This window comes from Oryctolagus cuniculus, chromosome 9 (assembly GCF_964237555.1).
Source record: "Oryctolagus cuniculus chromosome 9, mOryCun1.1, whole genome shotgun sequence".
Classification (NCBI taxonomy): domain Eukaryota; kingdom Metazoa; phylum Chordata; class Mammalia; order Lagomorpha; family Leporidae; genus Oryctolagus; species Oryctolagus cuniculus.
Genome location: NC_091440.1, coordinates 77702644 through 77724950, shown reverse-complemented (window position 1 = coordinate 77724950; position 22307 = coordinate 77702644). Strand labels below are relative to the sequence as shown.

Below are 22307 nucleotides of genomic sequence, written 5' to 3'. Positions count from 1 at the left end.
AGCCCTTTTTTCGTGAGAGAACATATTTAGCTTAAGTGTTCTCCAGGCTGCAATTGACCTTCAGTGACAGAGATTGGGAGCAGTGTTAATAGGCGTGAGGACAGCCAAGCAACACAATCCTTTCAGGACATTCGTCCCGATGTTGTCCTCTTTTCAAACTGTTTGAAGACTGCATCACCCTGCCTCCAGTACCAGCAGTTTCTCTCTTCCATGATCAATGTAATTAATAGAAATTTCTTAAGTAACAAATAAAATGAGCCAAAGGCGTGGCAAATATGACTTTTATATTGGTCTGGGGTTGGCTATGGTCTCCAGTATTTTCACTGGTGGGAGTTTCATTTTGAAAAAAAAAAAAAAAGGATTTCTGCGACTTGCCGAAAAAGGTTCCATGAGAGCACATTAAGGTGGCTGTGCATATCTGAAAGAATGGTTGTGGTGGGCTGGACTGCAGTCAAGGGGAGTTGGGGAGGTGGCCAACTTTGCTGCTTATGCATTTGCACCAGCTCCGATAGGAGCTCTCAGCGTACTCATAAGTGCCATTCTTTCTTCATACTTTCTAAATGAAAGACCTCATCTTCATGGGAAAATTGAATATTTGCTAAGCATTCTGGCATCTACAGTTATGTCATTCATGCTCCAAAAAAGAGGAGATTGAGACCTTAAATGAAGTGTCTCACAAACCAGGTGATCCAGGTTTTGTGGTCTTCCAAACACTTGTGGTCATTGTGTCCTTGATATTCATCTTTGTGGTAGGACCTCGCCACTGGACAAACATTCTTGCGTACATACCAATCTGTTCCGTCATTGGAGCATTTTCAGTGTCCTGTGTGAAGGGCCTGGGCATTGCTATCAAAGAGCTGTTGCAGGAAAGTCCGTGCTGCAGCATCCTCTGGCCTGGATCCTTCTGCTGAGCCTGGTTGTCTGTGTGAGCACACAGATTACCTGAACAGGAACCTGGACATCTTCAACACTTCCATTGTGACTCCAATATATTATGTATTCTTTACAACCTCTGTCTTAATGTATTCAGCTATTCTTTTCAAGGACTGGCAAGATATGCCTATTGGTGATGTCATTGGTACTCCGAGAGGCTTCTTTACAATCATTGTGGAGATCATCCTGTTGCTTGCCTTTAAAGTTGTCAGCTTTATGGGGCCAGCGCTGTGGCGCAGCAGATTAACACCCTGGCCTGAAGTGCCGGCATTCCATATGGGCACCGGTTCTAGTCCCAGCTGCTCCGCTTTCAATCCAGCTCTCTGCTGTGGCCTGGGAAAGCAGTACAAGATGGCCCCAAGCCCTTAGGTCCCTGTACCCTTGTGGGAGGCCTGGAAGAAGCTCTTGGCTCCTGGCTTCAGATCTACACAGCTCTGGCCATTGAGGCCAATTGGGGAGTGAACCATCAGATGGAAGATCTCTCTCTCTCTCTCTCTCTCTCTCTCTCTCATTCTCTCCTCTCTCTGTGTAACTCTGACTTTCAAATAAATAAATAAATCTTTAAAAAAAAGATAAAAGATGTCAGCTTTAGTCTAGCAAGTTTGCCTTTTCTTCAGAAAGATGAAAAAGCAGTACATGGCGACCTCTCTAATATGGATGAAGTTCTTAATAGTAATGAAGAAAGCATAACCTGTAAAATTGAACAACACACTGGTGAAAATACCTCTTAAATAAATGGAAACCTGACAGCTTTTTAAGAAGATATAATTAAAAGGCTAATCTATAAAATAAAAAAAGACTTTTATTACTGGTCCTCTTTCAAGGTGATGATGAAACAAGATCTGTTCTTGCACACAACACTCTGTAACAGGCCCATTCCTCCTTTCCTGCTCATAAACAGGGTATTAGCACTTGGCAGGAAGAGAAATGACTCAGGGGGAAGAGAAACAATTCAGGAAGCCAAAAGCAGAGGGATGCTATTGCTGCTGTTGATTGCCTGGATCGTGGTAAAAGATCCCAGTTTCACTTGAAAACCAATTTGTGGAATCCAGCTACCTCAGCCCTGCCAAGTTCATCCCACTCTCGGCATTCCCAGGCACTAAGTCATTTCTTTCCCATTCATGACCATCCGTGGCATTTTTAAACGTGGGTGTATTTGCAGCACATGGTGTGTACCTGGGATGCACCTGTGCTCATGCATGCCATCTGGGTGTATCTGGGAAGAGGGGGAGTGTGCTTCAGACTTCACTATAAAACATGTTGTCCAACATCTTGAGGTTCCAACATTCTTTTTATCTGTTGCTTCTGAACTGAAATTGCTGTTGAATTTGACTTATACAATAGGACTTCGAGTTTCCCTTTGAAATGGCTTAATTTATTTTTTTAAAAGATACACACTTAATGATTTACTTGACACTTCAAATTTCCAGAAATTTCCATAATACCTCACTAAAGAGATTCCACAAAATTTATTCAACATGTTGCCTTGACTCTAGAAGCTTTGTTGTGAACTACAGTACTATGCAGAATCCATGGTATTACTCTATGACTTATATCAGTATAGGTTGGTGGAGATCTGAACATTAATTTTTCTAATTTCTTATATATTATTTCTTAATTGGATAAAGCTTTGGAATGGCTGTTCCTCTTGTATATGTGAATGTCTGATTAATTTCTATTGCCACTTGCAATGCAAAGCTATTTCCAGCTGTTTACTCTGGTTGGGAGAATAATCTATTGATGGAGTTGATAATATATATGGGTCTTGTGAGCTGATCTGCTTAGTGGGTTTGTTGCTGTTCTCAACTCCACTTTTCCTTAAGTTGTAACTCTGAGCTAATGTTGACTTTTTTGTTTGTTCTTAGCTTTTTACTTAGTCAAGAAGATAATTGAATTACCTAAGAACAGAACTCCTGGGGCTGGTGATGTGGTACAGCAGTTTAAGATGCCTCTTGGGATACCTGCATTCCATATCAGAGTGCTGGTTTGAGTCCTGGCTGCTCTGCTTTCAATCCAGCTTCCTGCTAATGTGCCTGGGATAATGGGCCCAAATGCTTGGGTCCCTGCAATCCATGTGGGAAACCAGGATGAAGTTCCTGGCTCCTGACTTTAGCCTGGCCCAGCCCTGTCTATAGAACGCTTTTGGGGAGTGAACAAGCAGATGGAAGATTTTCTCTATCTCTTCTTCCTCTGTGTGATTCTCTGCATTTCAAATACATAAATAACAAAATAAATTTTTAGAAAATTAAGAGCTCTGAGAAACAACCAAGATCTGGGTACATTCAGGAATGATGTGACTGTCCTGATTTGTTTAATAAATCCAAATTAGACTTTATTTTTTGCAATTTTTAACATTGTGTATACACTGCACTTACTGTTGAGTTACTGAGAATGATATTAAGGCTTTGCTCTCTATGACATGATTGCTGGAGAGGACAGGGGAGGTGACCTGGGAAGAGAAAACCCTGTGCTGCCTCTGAAAAAACAGCATTCTTCAAAAGTATCCTCTCCCCGAAGATTGACTGGACCCCTTCACCATTAAGCCCAGACTCATACTTAAGTTTCCAGAGAGGAGATACTTGGCTACTAACGTACCCCATCCAGCTGGAGTCCCTGGTACTGATGAACCAGGGGAGGAAATTAACCTCTTGTTAGGCAGTGAGGTCATGTAAACAAGAGTAGCCTTTCTAAATAGCAAAATGTTACTGGAACTGGGTTGCTGCCATCTTAATTCATCCTCCTCCTGACACTCCAAACCTAAAAAATATCCCACTCTGTTCCCCCTCTCCATCTCCCTCACGTTACACTTTACCAATAGGTTCTGGCCACGAAGTTCTCATCATTTTTTTTAAACTTTCTGTTATCTTAGGACAGCTGTTTAAAACTGAGCCACACATATGCCAAAAGGAGGACTGTGACCCACAGATGACACCCAGAACCAGAGTTCTCCACCACTGTCTACCTCAGTAACAAAAGTTGGAGAACAAGCAGAAACAGAAGAATCAGAGAGATTTAGGAAGTGAAAGGTCCAGCAGATTACAACATCTGCTGACTGGATTCTTCCTGGTATGAAGTCATATGTGGGGCTGCCATGGGCCCCACCAATCAGACATTGCCCTGTCCATGTATCCACATCCTAACTTCTCTTTCCTCACCCCCATGAAACTTTTCCCAGATTTGAGTCACACTTCCTGCCTCTTTTGCTGGCTGGCAAATAAAGGCTTCCTCATCTCAAAAGACCTCAGAGGGATTAAGATGTCCGAGTAGGGAGGGAGCTTGCTGCTCTAGTCTAGGAAAATATAGCTTTTAAAAAGTGGAAAGAGTGTAGTCTCAGGGAAAAGTTAGGGAAAACAGCAGAGGAAACTCTACACAAATTGGAGGGACACAGTGGACCTATGTGGAGGGCAGGGACACCCACAACTCAGGACCCCAGCAACCGAAAGTCTCCACACCAGTGTTTGAGAGTGATGTGGGACCAGGTGACAACAGCCCAAACCACTGGTGAAAAAGCTGCAGGAAGAGCCTAGAGGGAATCTGGCTTGGGGCCCCATGGGTGATAGTGCACCTGCCAAACTAGAGGAGAAAAAACAAGAGGAAGCAGGTTTCTCTCTCTCTGATCACCCTGCAACAGCATCCTGTAACAAGCTGATAGAGAGCAGGTGCCATTTTGGACATATGTAACAACTGTGCCAGCTTGTGTCTGCACCCAGCAACCAGCCAAGTGGAGACTCCTGAGTCTGGCAGGGAGAACAGACAGGGGCCTGGGTGCTCATGACTGTGGGAAGCTTATGTATCAGGACTGTGAAAATACTGAGGCTGCGTGTGAGGATTCAGGGTGTGGCTGGGACTTTGGGCAGTCACTGTGGGAGGCTCCAGATGATCAAAGCTCCCAGGTTACCTAGTGAGGAACATTTCTAGGGAATCTGAGCTTACATTGAGAACTGCCCAGAACCTTCATGTGGTCCTTGTGGCAGAGCGGACGAATAATATACTCACTGGGGCTAGTGCCCAGACACTGGTCTCTTTTGATGAGAGGAGCTCAGCTAAGTCCATACCAATAGACAAAAAGAAACCTCCCCTCTGATTAAAAAAAAAAAAAAAAAAAGAAGGAGATTTACCACGCCAAACCTGGGTGTGTCACCTCAGACACCCCCTTCACCCTGGAGCACTGAACAGAGCTCCTTGGCCACACCCATCACATGCCTCTAGGTATTCCCTAAAAGCAGACACTCCACTAATCCACACAAAGTGCAGATAAAAGCTTCCACAGTGAAAAGACAAAGAAGAAACCAATAAGTATCTCCTCAAATGCCAAATAGCAAACACACTAATTCAAGAAGCAAGAATAAGGAAGACAACATGATGCCCCTAAAAGAACATAACACTTCAATCCTAGATTGTGAAGATAATGAGCTTGAAGAAATGCCAGAAATGAAATTCAAAAAATTGATCATAAGATTACTTAGAAGTAATCAGAAGTAAATACACTAATAAAATCAATTCATGACAAGAAAATTTCTCCCATAAAATTGAGATCTTAAAGAGAAATCAAAATGAAATCTTGGATATGAAGAATTCAAGAGAACAAATAAAACATGCAGTGGAAAGCCTTAACAACAGAATTAGTGAAGCAGAAGAAAGAATATCAGACTTAGAAGACAAAGACCAGGAAATTATACAGTCAGACCAAAAACAAGAAGAGGAAATTAGAAAACTAAAAAACACTGTTTGTAATCTACAAGATACTATCAAAACACCAAGCATATGGGTTCTAGGAATTCTTAAAGGTCTGGAAAGAGAGAAAGGATTAGAAGGCCTTTTTAGTGAAATAATAACAAAAAAATTTCCCTAATTTTGAGAAAGAAAGGGATATTCAAGTGCAGAAAGCACATAGAAATATTAATAGACATGACTAGAAAAGATCTTCACCATGACACAGGGCAATCAAACTCTGAAGAACAAAAACCACGTGATTATCTCAACAGATGCAGAGAAAGCATTTGATAAAATACAACACCCTTTAATGATGAAAACTCTAAATGAATTGGGTATAGAAGGAACATTCCTCAACACAATCAAGGCAATTATGACAAAATCACGGCCAGCATCCTACTGAAAGGGGAAAAGTTGGAAGCATTCCCACTGAAATCTGGAACCAGACAGGGATGTCCACCATCACCACTGATATTCAGTATAGTCCTGCAAGCTTTAACCAGAAGCATTCACAAGAAAAAGAAATCAAAGGGATACAAACTGGGAAGGAGGAAGTCAAACCATCCCTACTTGCAGATGACAGGATTATATATATATATATATATATATATATAATCCAAAAGATTCCACCAAGAGACTATTGGAACTCATAGAAGTTTATTAAATTAGCATGATATAAAATCAATACAAAATATCAACAGCTTTTGTATACACAGACAATGCTACAACTGAGAAAGAACTTCTAGGATCAATCTCATTCACAATAGCCACAAAAAAATATCAGATACATTGGAATAAATTTACCCAAGGATGTGGAAGATCTCTATGATGAGAATTATAAAACATTAAAGAAAGAAATAGAAGAAGATAAAAAAAAAAGGAAAAATCTTCTATGTTCATGGATTGGAAGAATCAATATCATCTAAATGTCCATTCTTCAAAAAATCAACTTAGAGAGTCAATGTGATACCAATAAAAATAACAAAGACATTCTTCTCAGATCTAAAAAATTGATGCTGAAATTCGTATGTATGGAATACTACGAAGTAGTAAAAAAAAAAAAAGAAATCTGATTATGTAAGTAACAAAATGGATGAATCTGGAAAACATCATATTTAGTGAAATAAGCCATTCCCAAAGGAACAAATACCATATTTTCTCCCTGACCTGTAATAACTAATAGAGCACCTAAAAGGGAATCTGTTAGAAGTGAAATTGAACTTTGAGAAGCAATGACTTGAACAGCCCTTGTCTTGACAGTCAAGGAACAGGTATATTTTTCTCTTCTTTATACTATTTGTTGAACCCTGTACTTAACATAGAGTTAATCATGTATGTATAGAGTCAATTTAAAATAGATCTCAGTAAAAAAAAAAAAAGAGTGGGAGGATGGGAGGAGGAAGTTTGTAACTGTAAAGTTGTTCAGTTTTGCATACATTTCTTTCTTTTTTTTTTGAAAGAGTTGCTCAGAGAGAGAAGGAGAGGCAGAGAGAGGGAGAGGGAGAGGCAGAGGGAGGGAGGGAGAGAGAGAGAGAAAGAGAAACACTTTTATTCACTGGTTCTTTCTCCAAATACCTACGATGGCTAGGGCTGAAATGTTCAAAGCCAAGAGCGAGGAACTCAATTCAGGTCTCCCAAGAGGGTGGCAGGGACTCACTACTTGGGCCATCACTTCTGCCTCTCAGGGTATCAATTAGTAGAACCTAGAACCAGGAGGCAAAGCTGGAGCCAGGGATGGACCTCAGTTACTGCAGTGTGGCACACAGACATCCTGACCAGCATCTCAACCCTCACCCTTTTATAACCATTTAAAACTAAGCATACACAGGGTTAAAATCAGAAAAGTCATATAGATGCAAATTATGTCCATTAAGTTGAGGGGGAGGGGTTATACTTTTGTAAAAGTATAAATACTGGGAGTTCGTATTCTGTTCACCTCACGTGTTGGAAACCCAAGTTTGGACCGACAAAGCAAAACTCCTATTAATCTGACAGAGACGATTCAGATCTTTCATCTCCTTATCCTGTTTCTATCAAAATAATACTTTGCAGTAGAATAACCTAAAACAACAAAACAAACAACAGCAACAACAAACCCAAACAACCAAATCACCTGTTCTCCTGCCCTGGAAGGTGTGCAGCCAGTTGTTTAAATGAAAGACTGATTAGTGGTACCCCCTTTAGAGCTAAGTGGTAAACAAGCAGTTTCATTCTCAGATTCAGTTCAGGCCCATTCCTTTATCAAGCACTGAGAATTTCACACTCTCCCTGTTCTTCCTCTGCCCGACTGCTCTGGTTGTCATTCCAACATAAAAGATTGTGCATCTAAGTGTGGCTTCTCTTAGGGCGATTCCTGCCAAAGCTCCAAAGCTTGCTCTTTAAAGCCAAACGGAGACTATAAGAAAATGTACCTTTGAGGCATTATTGACCAGACAGGGAAGGTAACACTGAAGGCCAGGCTCACTGTGGCTCGAGTCACCTTTGTGCTGGAGGCAAGATCACTTTCCTGAGGGGTTGCACCTTCCAAGGGAAATGTTCTCTTTTACTTTATGTTTTTTAAAAAACCACATGTCTGATGTTTATGACTTTGCTGAGAGAGTGAATTTTGAAGAGGAGACATACCAGGAGTGTATAAAATAATTCTCTGTGCTCGTATGTCAGTACAGGCATTTTCTATGAAGAAGCACCTCTTTCTTTTGAAGGTACATGTGAATTCTCTCTTGCTAGATAGTGTGAAAGTTCAGGATTCAACAACTATGCTATTCTCTTTTGCAGATCTTTTTGAAATTTCATACTGTCTTTTATAATTCATCAAAAGATTTCTCACTTGTTCCAAAAGTCAGGCTTTGTTTCAGACCCAGAGCTTATGGAAGACAAGACTGTGTGTGTATGGGTTGTGGTTGTTGGTGTACAATTTGAGAAGGTGTTTCATAAGCAGTATTGTTTCATTTTATGCTACACTTTGTGCATTTATAGTGCACTTTTTTTGCCCATTGTCTTCGAAGAAACTCTAATAAAGTCTACCATACCCCTTCCCCATCCCATTGCTTTTATCTTCTACTTCATTTCCTGTGTTTGATCTATGTACAGAGCCTGTGCTTATATAGCCTTATTCTATACTATGCACCAGATAACATTTTTCTTAGTGAAGAACATTTGTTTATAACCCAGAATACTGGACAATAAAAATGCAATTTAAATTGGGAAAATTGAACTCCTATAAACTTGAAGGAAGATATAAATTCTATTTTATTCATTCTCATAATGACGTTGTCCAAAGGATGCACTAAAATTGATTATTCTTCTATAAGAAGCAGCTTGACTAGGAATATCTGTTTGGTTTACCAGATTACAGGTATAGCAAGAGCTGCTGCTTCCTGACAGGTTGCTGTTGTCTAGAAAGAGATCTTCTCTGGGCTTCTGGAGAAACAGGACACAGGTTCTCTCTGGAACCCATGAGATATGCCACAATCTTCAGCAATTTTCTTAATCATTCTCATATGCAATGATAGCTATCTTGCAAGGTTTCATAAAGATTATAGGAGGCAATTTGTAAAAATTCTTGGTACTTTGTAGATCACAAATGTTCACTTATTGTTCCGTGCTTGCTTTGGCAGCACATATACTAAAATTGGAATGATACAGAGAAGATTAGCATGGCTCCTGCACAGGGATGACACTTATTGTTCCACCCCAAGACTGTCTTGGCTGAGGGTTTTCTTGATCCATTTCATTTTGGGGGCTTGCCTGTAGAGCAAGAACGCTCAGGGTTTTCGTCAACTCTCCTGTCATCCTTACAATGTGTCTGTAGAGTCAATCCCTTGACTTTCCCCCAGCCACTGTTCTTATTTTTAGACACCCATCACATTAGAACAGCCTCTAAACACTTTGTCTGCACCTCCTTTCCTGAGATCACTGAAGTCACTTTCTTAATGTTACTTTATTTTCTGTGTCTATCTTATGAATATAAAAATGTTTATTTCTATAGGAGCTAACATGCTGGTATTGAAAGGAAAACCTCTTGAAGACAGGAATAGGGAGGGAGCTTACTGCTGTAAACTAGAGGGAGATTAGTTTTAAAAAAGTGGAGAGAGTACAATTTCAAGGAAAAGTGAGAGAGAAGACTGTAAAATTCCTCAAAAAGGAAGAGGGACATTGTCTCTGCAGAGGTGTGAATGTGCAGCACAAGTACAGACACAACATAGGGCCCCAGAAGCCAAGAGCTATTAAGCTATTAAACTATTACCACATTGCAACCACGTGCTAGTTGCTGTTTTTGTGTTTTGCCACGGAAGACTTAGCCTCATTTCAAAGAAGAAACACCTGAGTTTCAGAGGAGGTCATTAATATTCTCAGATGCATAGTACCCAAAATTGACAAAGTCAAGATCTGAACTCAAATCCTTCTTCCTCCAGAGCACCAGCTTTGTAGAGAGAGGTGAGACCAGATTGCATCAGCTCCAGCCACTGGCAATAGAGCTGCAGAGAGAGGCTGGCATGAGTCTGGCCTGGAGCCCTGTAGGGGAGAATGTACCCACCAATTTAGAGAAAAGAAAGGGGCACGTTTCTCCCTATCCTCCAAACAATGATGGCCAGCAACTGGCTGAGAGAGGGCAGGTACCATTCTGGACATAGGTAACTGCTGCACCAGCTTATGTCCACACACTCAGCAACCAGCCAAGAGGAGACACCTGAGTCTAGTTGGGAAGACTGGTAGGGGACTGGGCACTCATGTAGGACTATGAGACACCTCCAGCCTCCCAACACAGCACAGACTTTGGAGCTCAAACTGCCTAGATGCAGCACCCACAGGCAGATGGCTCTGGGAGTATCAATGCCTCTCTGTGTACTGGACAGACTGGTAGGGCAGAGTGGATCCTCAGTACCCTGTGAAGCTGGGAGCCTTGTGTACTGGGACTGTGGAAACACAGCGGCTGTGTGGGATAGCTCAGGGTGTGGCTGGGTCTCTGGGCAGTTGCTCTGGGTGGCTCCACATGCTCAGGGCTCCCTCTTTGCCTGCGATGGGTTATCATGGCAGGATCCATGCTCACACTGAGGACTGCATGGATCCTTGGTGTGATTCTTGTGTAAGTGTGGATGCGTATTGCATCCACTGTGGGCTAGTGCCCAGGCATTGATCACTCTGGAAGAGAAGAGATAAGGATGTAACCATGCCAGCAGAGCTGACCAAACCCTCCCCTCTGGTAAAAAACAGATCATAACTCAACTTGGGTGTCATCTTGGATACTTGCTGCACCGTGAAGCTCTGACCAGAGCTCCCTGTCCACACCCTACACACGCCTCTGGGTACTCACTGAAAGAACAGACACTTCATTAAGTCACAGAGGCATAGCCAAAAAGGAAAAGCATCAGAGAAAAAAAAAATCTCCACAAATGCCTAAAAATAAATACAGAAATTTAAGAAAAAATAATAAGGAAGACAACATGACACCCCTAAAGGTACACAATAACACTTCAGTATTACAATGTGAAGATGAAGAGATTGGTGAAATGCCAGAAATGGAATTCAAAAGATTAATTGTGGGAATTAATTACTCAGAATAAAATACGTGAATTAAGAAATTTATATGACATGAATGAACATTTTTCCCATGAAATTGAGATTTTAAAGAGATATAAAAATGAAATATTAGAAATGAAGAATTCAATAGATCAAATACAAATTCTGGCAGAAAGCCTTAACAACAGACTTGGTGAGGCAGAAGAAAGAATATCTGAGCTAGAAGACAAATCTTTGGAAATTTTAGTCAAACCAGAATAAGAAGGAGAAGGAAAGAAGAAATTAGAATTTTTTTTTTTAAAAGTAAGAGATTTATGGAATACTATCAAACGACCCAACATAGGGGTCTTAGGAGTTCCATAAGGCATGAAAAGAGGGAATGGATTAGAAGTCTTATTTAGTGAAATAATCACAGAAAACTTCCCAATTTTGGAGAAAGAACGGGATGTCCATGTACAGGAAGAACACAGAACTCCTAACAGATGTGACCAGAAAACATCTTCACTATGATATGTTGTAGCCAAACTCTCCACAGGAAAACATAAAGAAAATATTCTAAAATGTGTAGTAGAAAAACACCAGGTTACTTTTAGAAGATTTCCAATTGGACTCACAGCTGATTTCTCAAAAGAAACACTACAGACTAGGAGAGAATGGCAACACATAGTCCAAGTCTTTTTTTTTTTTTTTTTTTTTTTTTTTTTTTTTTGACAGGCAGAGTGGACAGTGAGAGAGAGACAGAGAGAAAAGTCTTCCTTTTGCTGTTGGTTCACCCTCCAATGGCTGCCGCGGCTGGTGCATTGCGCTGATCCAAAGGCAGGAGCCAGGTGCTTCTCCTGGTCTCCCATGCGGGTGCAGGGCCCAAGCACCTGGGTCATCCTCCACTGTACTCCCGGGCCATAGCAGAGAGCTGGCCTGGAAGAGGGGCAACCGGGACAGAATCCGGCGCCCCAACTGGGACTAGAACCTGGTGTGCTGGTGCCGCTAGGGGGAGGATTAGACTATTGAGCCACGGCGCCGGCCAGTCCAAGTCTTAAGAGAGAGAGAAAGAGAAAAAAAAAACAACTGTCAACCCAGAATATTGTAACCTGCAAAGCTCTCATTTATGAATGAAGGTGGAATAAAGACGTTCCATAACAAACAAAAACTGAAAGAATTTCTCAACACTCATGCAGCCTTACAAAAGATGCTTAAAGATGTGCTGCACACAGAAACAGAGACAGTTATCTTTATGAAAAAATGTGATGGCAGAAAATCTCCCAGTAAAGGTGCAAGGAAATTGCAAAGACACCAAATAAATGAGTTATCAATGCATCTCAAGGACTTAGAAAAAACAACAAACCAAACCCAAAATTAGTAGGAGAAAAGAAATAATTAAAATTAAAGAAGAAATAAACAAAATTGAAATAAAAAATACAAAAGATCAATGAAACAAAGAGCTGTTTTTTTGAAAACAAACAAACAAACAAAATTGATACACCATTGGCCCAACTAACTAAAAAAATGGAAAAGATTCTAATCAATTAAATCAGAAATGAAAAAGGAAATGTAACAACAGATAACCACAGAAATGAAAAGAATCATCAGGAATTACTACAAACAGTTGTGTGTCAACAAATTGGGAAACTTATAAGAAATGGGTAGATTCCTGGACACAAACAACCAACTAAATTTGAGCAATGAAGACATAGGAAATCTAAACAGACCAATAACCAAGAAAGAGATTTAATCAGTAATAAAGACCCTCCCAATAAAGAAAAGCCCAAGACCAGATGGTTTCACAGCTGAATTCTACCAGACATTTAAGGAAAAATTAATTCTTCTTAATCTATTAAAAACAGTTGAAAGGGAAGGAATTCTCCCAAATTCCTTCTATGAAGCCAGCATCACCTTAATTCCTAAACCTGAAAAAGATACAACAGAGAAAGAAAACTATAGACCAATATCTCTAGTGAACATAGATGCACAAATTGTCAACAACATACTAGCCTCTCAACTCTGACAACACATCAGAAAGATCATTTACCTGGACAAACTGGGATTTATCCCCAGTATGCAGGGATGGTTCAACATTCACATATCAACTAACAAACTGAAGAACAAAAACCATATGATTACCTCAATAGATGCAGAGAAAGCACTTGAAAAAATACAACATATTTCATGATGAAAACCTTAAGAAAATTGTGTATAGAAGGAATATTACTCAACACAATCAAGGAAATTTATGACAAATCCACAGGAAGCATCTTATTGAATTAGGAAAGGTTGGAAACAATCCCACTAAGATCTGGAACCAGACAAGGATGCCCACTCTCACCATTACTATTCAATATAATCCTGGAGGTTTTAGCCAGAGCCATTAGGAAAGAAAAAGAAATCAAAAGTATACAAACAGGGATGGAGGGAGTCAAACTATCCCTATTTGCAGATGAAATGATTCTAAATACAGGGATTGAAAAGACTAATAAGAATCTACTCAAAAAAAGTTTGGTAAAGTGGAAGGATATAAAATTAGCACAGAAAAATCAATAACCTTTTTGTGCACAGAAAATCGCATGACTGAAAAAGAACTTCTAAGATCAATCTCATTCACAATAGCTACAAGAAATTAAATACCTTAGCACCATGTTTCTAAAGTTGTAATTATGAAATGTATGAAGTTTGTATTTCTTAAATAAAAGATTTCTGGGGAAAATAAAATAAAATAAAAAATTTGAAAATTTGAAAAATGCAGCAAGAGAAATAAGTATTCCAGAAAACAAAGGCAGCTACCCCACTTCTTTTAGCACAACAACGAGCCTTTGGAACTACATCCAGGGGTCCTTGCTCATCTTGTCACCTTCTTGAGCAAGAGGGCACACACAGTCTTCAGGCCGTGCTAATTAGACTCAGGTTTCTTTACACAGAGGGAAAAGGATAACAACTCTCGCTTGAAGGGGCCAATGATGGATTTGCAAGGGCCTCCACACAGAACAGTGAGCCCTGAGGTTTCCAGATCTGTTCTCTTGAATGGACGTGCTGGACCCTATCCCCTGGACTTCCTGCCGTCTCTGCTCCTCTCAGAGCAAAGCTGTGGACTGAGAGCCACAGCAGGCCTCAGCAGCATGTTGCAGTTTTGCTGTCAAGACAACCAGCTCCTGATTCAACTCACTTACTTTCCTAAGAGACAAACCCGATCTATACCTGGCCAGTCATTAAACAGATTTAGACAGGCCCTGAATCTCACCCATGAGAGAAGAAGGAGTCTTACCCAGAAGTGCCTGTTCACAGTATAGTTTGCCAGGCAGTAAGCTGCTGCAGCTATCAGTGAAGGAAGATATTTCAAGAATGGGTCAGCTTCGAGTAGACTCAGTTCTGCTACATACTAAGAACAAGGGAGAAAATCTCATTGGAATTAGGAATTGGACTAAGGGCAAATTTGACTAAGGTCACAGATAAGCCTAAAAACTTCAAGGGAATAATAAATTGTGTCTCATCTTTGTCAGCCAGCATCTAATGATGAGCACAGAAACAGATACACAAAATTATTCACTGGATTAATTGTCATGGCATCCCTAAGCACAACAACATTTACATTGTAATATACACAAGCATATGATCACCCACATAGTCTATGGCATAGGTTACTTATGCTAACAGTGTAGGTTTATGCTGGTCAGATAAAGTAGCATTGGTCTGGCAGCTGAAATGGAAACCCTCAGCTACATGGAAAACAACATGTCTATATTAAAGCCATTATCTTACCAGTCAAATGAATGCAGTCCAGAGACTAAAATGATACCAATAGAGACCTATCAGATTAGGAGAAGCATATTGGGAAATTTATATAGACATCTTTATTACTCTTCACACAGGATATAAATACTCCATATCTTAGATCATAGTGACTGAAACCCAAGTTGCCCAGAGCAATGCTTAATGCCTTCAAACTTAAATCCAAATGACCAAATAATGCTTTAATACTTAATATGTTAGAATGAGATTAGAACCAAGTTAATTAATTTTTCTGCCATTCTGTAAATCTAAGAGGTATTGCTTAGTTTCCAAGCTTAAATTTCTTTAATAGTGATTAGGCAACCTGCACCTGCCAAGTGTATCAACAGTAATGTCTTGTAACCAGAAGTTGTGTTCTTAAAACACCCTCTCTTCTTTTGCTAAACAGTTTTTCCAGACACACAACAAAATGAGGAGAGGGAAGGGAAGGGAAGAGAAGGGGAGAGGAGGGGAGGGGAGGGAGGGGAGAGGGGAGAGGAGGGGAGGGGAGGGGGAGGGGGAGGGGAGAGGGGGCGGGGAGAGGAGGGAGAGGGAGAGGAAGAGGAGAGAGGAGAGGCAGAGAGGGGGAGAGAGAGAGGAAGGAAGGAAGGAAGGAAGGAAGGAAGGAAGGAAGGAAGAAGGAAGGAAGGAAAGGAAAGAAAAATAAAAAAGGAAGAAATTGAGGAAAACTGAAAGATGATTGGGCTTGGCTGCTCTTCAGCCTTCTCGGCATGGGAAATTGCTGGCAGTCCTGCGGGATACCTTGGCCAGGTTCTCAGTTCTGATGCACACTCCCTGATGCCTCATGTATTGCAGGAGAAACTGGTTGGTGGTTGGCACTGTCAGATCAAAAGCCAGGACTTTCAGGAGTAGGTGTTCCATTCTTAGCAGTTGTCGTTTTGTGTACGTGTCATCGGTAATATAGACAAACTCGTCTACTTTGGGCGGATATATCTCTTCGTATTTCCTGGGAAAGGAAAAGAGCTTTTAGAAATGAAGCTTGGAACTTTGGGTCTTCTTCCTGGGCTACCAGCATGGGCCTTGCAGACTTTCTTCTGAAGGCATATTCTACTATAAATGGTACTGGGGAAAATGTTAGGAGCTAGTATCTAGTCCACGAACAAGAGCATTACAAAGACTTCCATATCTACTTCTAGCAGCAGTAAGAGAACTCAGTTCCAGCAGAGACGTTTCCGTTTTGGCCTCTGATTCACTGAAAGATTCTGAATGGCAGACACTCGGGTAAAATCTGTGTTCATTCTGCAGACCACAAATCATTTTGTGGAGGAGAAAGCTATGAGAAATACGATATAAACATTTCTATAGGCCTTTTATTTTTACAAAGATCACATTGAACTTCCTCTATTGAATTAGCCAGCGATGCTGTGAAGCCAAGAGAAAGGTAATGAGATACAACAGGGCTTCAAAAAGTTCATGGGAAATACACATTATCTATTAATTCCATTTTCCATTAGCTTTCTAAAGATTCCTCACTCTTTCCCTGTCAGCAACTCTTTCCTTCTGCTTCTGTTTCCAGTTTCTGTAGGAAAATTTTGGAAGTTTTTACTTATCATTAACCACAATGTTAGCAACCAGAAGCCCAGAAAGGGGAATCGACAACAGGTCAGTTCAAGGCAGCTCAGCCACAACCCAGCTCTCCTCTCCCACACAACCGTACGCACCGCCGATGGGAGCAGGAACCAGATGGAGCAGTTCATTCACTGTAACCAAACGAACGGTTATGATGGGTCCTTTACCAGATCATGAAGACAGCTCGTATGTAACCAAATCTGTTCTAGAATACAAAGTGGTTGACTTAGAATTCAAGCTGACGGCTGCCTCAGTCATGATATTCAACTTGTGGTATGAATCTCAGACAGCTGAATAGAGCAGTGAACATGTACATAGATTCAGTTTCTCAGGAAAGCCTGTAAAGATGACGATCTCTTATCAAAGGCAGCATGAATAGGTTTAATTATCATGCACTGCTCTTGTTTAATAAATGCGTGGAGAAAAATCCAGTGTTTTGACAGGTGGTACTTTCAGATTATTCACGTTAAACAGAACACTCACGAGGCCAGGAGAATAGCTGCTGTTCCCACGAGCTGTAATTTCCCCCTGAGGACAGACATGCAGGACAGAAACCTGTCCAGGAAGTTGACAGCCAGATACAGGGTCTCTGCTCGAAGTTTATACTCCTCGCCAACCTCCACAAGCCAGTCCACCAGAATCGTACGCATGCCTTCTGTGATGTCTGGCTGCTTCCTCATGTAGTGTGCTTTGGGCCTGTGTCTTATCTGTTGGGGGAACAGTGTTGATATATAATTAGTTGAAAAACAGAAAGATTGCTCCCCAACACAGTTGCTATTTTAAAATAAAATCTCATGAGCGATGGTTAGGCAGATACTAATACAGAGCCAAGTAAATCTTTATCATGACAAGGAACAAAGTATGGAATTATGGTTCTTTAATGTAATGGATTACCAAGTAACTTAATTGAGGTGGAAGGCAGATATAGGCAGAAATCTAGGTTATTCCTAAGAGTGATGTATTTAACATATGAACATTTTGAGTCACATAGAAACGCATGCCTTCTGTGATGTCTGGCTGCTTCCTCATGTAGTGCGCTTTGGCCTGTGTCTTATCTGTTTGTGGGAACAGTATTGATATACAATTAGTTGAAAAACAGAAAGATTGCTCCCCAGCACAGCAACTGAAATCTTATCATAATATGCAAAATCCTTAAAAAAGTAGAGAATAGTGTGACTATCTTGTGATTTCTCAAATTTTTTAAAAAGATTTATTTTATTTATTTGAAAGTCAGAGTTACAGAGAAAGGTAGACAGAGAGAGAGTCTTCCATCTGCTGGTTCACTCCCCAGATGGCTGCAAGGCCGGGAGCTGAGCTGATCTGAAGCCAGGAGCCAGGAGCTTCTCCTGGGTCTTCCACATGGGTGCAGGGGCCCAAGGACTTGGGTCTTCTTCTCTTCCTTTTCCAGGCCACAGCAGAGAACTGGGTCAGAAGTGGAGCAGCCAGGACTAGAACCGGCCCCCACATGGGATGCTGGCGCATCAGTCCAGAGCTTTAACCTGCTGTGTCACAGCGTCGGCCCTGATTTCTCAAATATTTTTAAAAAATATATCTTGTGCTGATTATAGCTCATGGTAAATGGTCTTACTGATTAGGCTGTTTTTTAAAGGAAACAATATAAAATATGTTTTGATGTAGAAACATTCCTCCCATTTCTCCACCTTTAGCTTTGCAATCACTCAGCAACCTATGAAGGATTTTTTCCTTCTGGTTTAAGATGGTTTTACTTTGACTTCCCATTCACACTTATGAACAAAAGAAAGGTGCACAGGACTGGGGCTGGCATTGTGGTATAGCAGCTAAAAATTACAGTGCTGGCATCTCATATGGGCACCCGGCTGCTCCACTTGTGATCCAGCTCCCTGCTAATGTACCTGCGAAAGTAGCAAAACACGGCCCAAGTTCTTGTGCTGCTGCACCCACATGAAAGACCCAGAGGAAGTTCCTGGCTCCCAGCTTTGGCCTGGCCCAGCTCTGGCTGCTGTAGCCATTTGGGGAGTGAATCAGCAGATGGAAGATCTCTCTCATTATCTCTCCCTCTCTTTCTGTAACTCTGCCTTTCAAATAAATAAAATAATTTTTTTAAAGAAAGGTGCTCAACATTTTCCACAGTACATGTTCCTGACTGATGTTTGTGGGCAGCCACAGGTAGTCACTCCCTTTGTTTACACTTAAACATATGAATGGAGACTTCCCGGGCACAGACAATTGGGCTAGGGAGATTCTGGGAAGAGGCAGGAAGAACCTAAATCTTTCACAAGAGATGATACAGATAATCAGTCACACCTGTAACCTGCATTGATCACCTAAGTGTTTTATTGTACCCTTGTAATCAATAATTAAGAACCTTATTGGGAACTCTTTGTAACCTTAAAAGCCTTTTTGATATGTAAATCTTTTGTGCTCCTTCTTATAAACAACTGGTCATGTTTAAATACTACTGGATTTGTTCAATAAAGGAGCCTTGATCAGGACTTGTCTTGGCTCCATTCTTTGCGTCCTTGTCCCCGCATTCCCACTCTCTGTTTCAGGAAAACCCAGTTCATTGTGCCGCAGGCCGGCACAGATGTTGAACTAGAGCCTCCGGGTTGACCTCTGTACGGGTCATAGCAGTCACAAACGGCTGAGGAACCTGCCTTGCTTGGGGAAGGGGCAGACACCAGCCAATCACAGATTACCCGACTGAGTGAAGAAACAGTAAGCCATGACTGCCCTGCTCCTGGGCTCAGTGCAGTGGAAGAAACACAAAAACAGCCAGAAGCATGAACAAAGGAGACAGACTGGTGTCCTGCTCTGTTTTCTGTTGATAACAACACCACCAGAGACTGGGTACATTATAAAGGGAAATGGGTTTGTTTTGGCCTACAGCTCTGGTTTAAGATTGAGGGGCTGTACTGATGCAGGCTTTGCTAGCAGTTTGAGGTGGTGAGAGACAGGCAAAATATGGTGAGACAGGAAGACCATGTATGTATCTCCTCTGATTTCTTCCTCTCTTCTTCAAAAGCCAGTAAGGTTCAATCATAGAGACCCTATTCTGATGAATTTATCTAATCTTAGTCACCTTGCAAAGGCCCCCACCTCAAAACACCATAGTCAGATTATGTGCACATCTTATATCTCAAGATGGTGATTAAATTTCAACTCGAGTTTCAAACGGGACAAATGGTGTTCAAACCATAGCATTGAGAGTTGAAGCCTCGTTTCCTCTTTCATTCACCATGTGAACCTGACTTCTGTTAGTCTGCTCTGTAGAGAAAGGATAAAATTCTCTACTTCACACGTTTACCGGAGGGGTTAATTTAGTGTCGCAAATGAAACACTTAGGAAAGTGCCTAATGCATAGCAAACATCCAGTGAAAGTTACCACTAAAAATTACAAAGCCAAAAAATGCAAATTGAAACCACAATGAGATACCATCTCCCACCTATTGGGCTATTATTCAAACAATGAAAATAGCAAGTGTTAATGAGTAGAGATATTCTGAAGCCCTGTGTGGGCAGTGAAAATGTAAAATGATGCAACCACCATGGAAACCAGTTTGGCAATTGCCTACAAAGTTAAATATACAATTACCATATGATCCAGTAATTTCACTTTTAGGAATAGACACAAAAGGATTGAAAGCAGGGACTTAGATACTTGTACATTAATGTTCACAGCAACGTTATTCACAATAGACAAAATGTGCAAACAACCCAAGTGCAGTGAGTAGATTAAAAAATATGTAGCATTTACAAACAATGGAATATTATTAAGCCATAAAAAGGGATAAAATCCTAACACATGATGCAACAGCCTGAAAATATTTGCTAAATGAAATAAGCAGACATAAAAGGGAAGATATTAAATGGCCCCACTTATACTGGGTACCTATATTATGCAAATTCACAGGCTGAACGTGGAACAGAGCTTATCAGAGGCTGCGGCAAGAGGAGAACTATTTATTGGGTATAGAGTTTCCATTTGAGATGGTGAAAGAGTTCTGGGAATGGATAGTGATAGTGGTTGCACAGCATTGTGAACATACTTAATACCACTTAAAAATAGTTAGAATGGTCTTTTTCCTTCGGCACGCCACCAAAAACCCTGGTGTCGCCATGGGCCGCCGCCCCGGCCGGTGTTACCGGTATTTTAAGAACAAGCCGTACCCTAAGTCTCGCTTCTGCCGAGGTGTCCCTGATGCCAAGATCCGCATCTTTGATCTGGGCCGGAAGAAGGCAAAAGTGGATGAGTTTCCACTGTGTGGCCACATGGTGTCGGATGAATATGAGCAGCTCTCTTCTGAAGCCCTGGAGGCTGCCCGTATTTGTGCCAACAAATACATGGTAAAAAGCTGTGGCAAAGATGGCTTTCATATCCGAGTGCGGCTCCACCCCTTCCATGTCATCCGAATCAACAAGATGTTGTCCTGTGCTGGTGCTGACAGGCTGCAGACAGGTATGCGGGGTGCTTTTGGAAAGCCCCAAGGCACAGTAGCCAGAGTTCACATTGGCCAAGTCATCATGTCCATCCGCACCAAGCTGCAGAACAAGGAACATGTGGTTGAGGCCCTACGCAGGGCCAAGTTCAAGTTCCCTGGCCGCCAGAAGATCCACATCTCAAAGAAGTGGGGCTTTACCAAGTTTAACGCGGATGAATTTGAAGACATGGTGGCGGAGAAGCGGCTCATCCCGGACGGCTGCGGGGTCAAGTACATCCCCAATCGTGGCCCCCTGGACAAGTGGCGGGCCCTCCACTCATGAGCCTCACTCTCCTGTGCTCTGTAATCATTGATAATAAAGCCTGGTTCCTATAAAAAAAAAAAATAGTTAGAATGGTGCCATGAAAAATTGATACTTAAGACTTAGGGTATAGTTGGTATATTTACCATATTCTTTGCCTATATCAAATGCTAATCAAAAATTTAAACTCATATTTGAAGAAGACTATTATACGATGTGTACTGGTCAGAGATAACTACCTTCTTTCCCTGATGACTTGTCTCTATGGCAGTGCTGGAGTCTTTTGGGGCCAAACACTCTGCTCTCTGCCCTCACAGACCATTCAGTCTGCAATGAAGCCTCAGAAACAATTAGCTGTTGTGAAACATATCAAACCATTAAATGATTCCTCATTACTAAAGAATAACCAATTGTTATGTGTTCCATGCCCTCAGAGAAAATTTTTTTAATTTTTAATAAATTTTTTTTGCTTTCAAACTTTTATTTAATGAATATAAATTTCCAAAGTACAGCTTATGGATTACAATGGCTTCCCCCCCATAACGTCCCTCCCACCCGTAACCCTGCCCTTTCCCACTCCCTCTCCCCTTCCATTCACATCAAGATTCATTTTCAATTCTCTTTATATACTGAAGATCAGTTTAGCATACTTTTGAGATAACATTTTCAATTTACATTATGGTCAATGACTTAATGCTCCACTAAATAGAATTCAACAATGAAAGTATTATTTGCTTGATAAAGTGTCTTATACAACCTGAAACCTCAAATATTTGTTTATAATGATAATGATTCCATTAGGAGTAAATAAACTGAGTGCCATTTAGGCATAACTTTCTTTTTTTTTTTAATTTGAGAAACAGAGAGAGAGAGCCCAATCCAAATGTTTGCAACAGACCTTGACTAGGGCTGAAGCAAGAGTCACCAACTCAATCCAGGTCTCTCACATGGGTGGCAAGAGATGTAATTACATAAGTCATCATCTCTACTTTTAAGGTTCACATTATCCGGAAGCTAGAGTTAGAAGCAGAGGTGGGCATTGAACCCAGGCACTGTGTCATGGCTTGAGAACA

At 41.1% G+C, this 22307-nt stretch overlaps 2 protein-coding genes, 1 non-coding gene and 1 pseudogene across 3 annotated transcripts; 3 read left to right on the top strand and 1 right to left on the bottom strand.

Moving 5' to 3' along the window:
* The first annotated feature begins 209 nt into the window (after window positions 1-209).
* On the top strand, window positions 210-1691 carry LOC100340188 (magnesium transporter NIPA2-like; annotated as a pseudogene).
* Window positions 1692-9247: 7556 nt separating this feature from the next.
* LOC127487191 (U6 spliceosomal RNA) lies at window positions 9248-9352 on the top strand. Its single transcript, XR_007913757.2, has one exon. It is a non-coding gene; the product is annotated as a U6 spliceosomal RNA (small nuclear RNA).
* Window positions 9353-14305: 4953 nt separating this feature from the next.
* Window positions 14306-17241, bottom strand: LOC127487173 (cyclin-A1). The gene is made up of 3 exons (XM_051831805.2): window positions 16996-17241; window positions 15685-15889; window positions 14306-14533 (listed from the first exon to the last, which is right to left on the bottom strand). Exons 1-3 carry the CDS (start codon window positions 17190-17192, stop codon window positions 14321-14323), a joined length of 615 nt encoding a protein of 204 aa, XP_051687765.2. The 5' UTR covers window positions 17193-17241; the 3' UTR covers window positions 14306-14320.
* Window positions 17242-20561: 3320 nt separating this feature from the next.
* LOC100340442 (large ribosomal subunit protein uL16-like) lies at window positions 20562-21318 on the top strand. Its single transcript, XM_008273571.4, has one exon. It carries the CDS (start codon window positions 20566-20568, stop codon window positions 21253-21255), a length of 690 nt encoding a protein of 229 aa, XP_008271793.3. The 5' UTR covers window positions 20562-20565; the 3' UTR covers window positions 21256-21318.
* The last annotated feature ends 989 nt before the right edge of the window (window positions 21319-22307 follow it).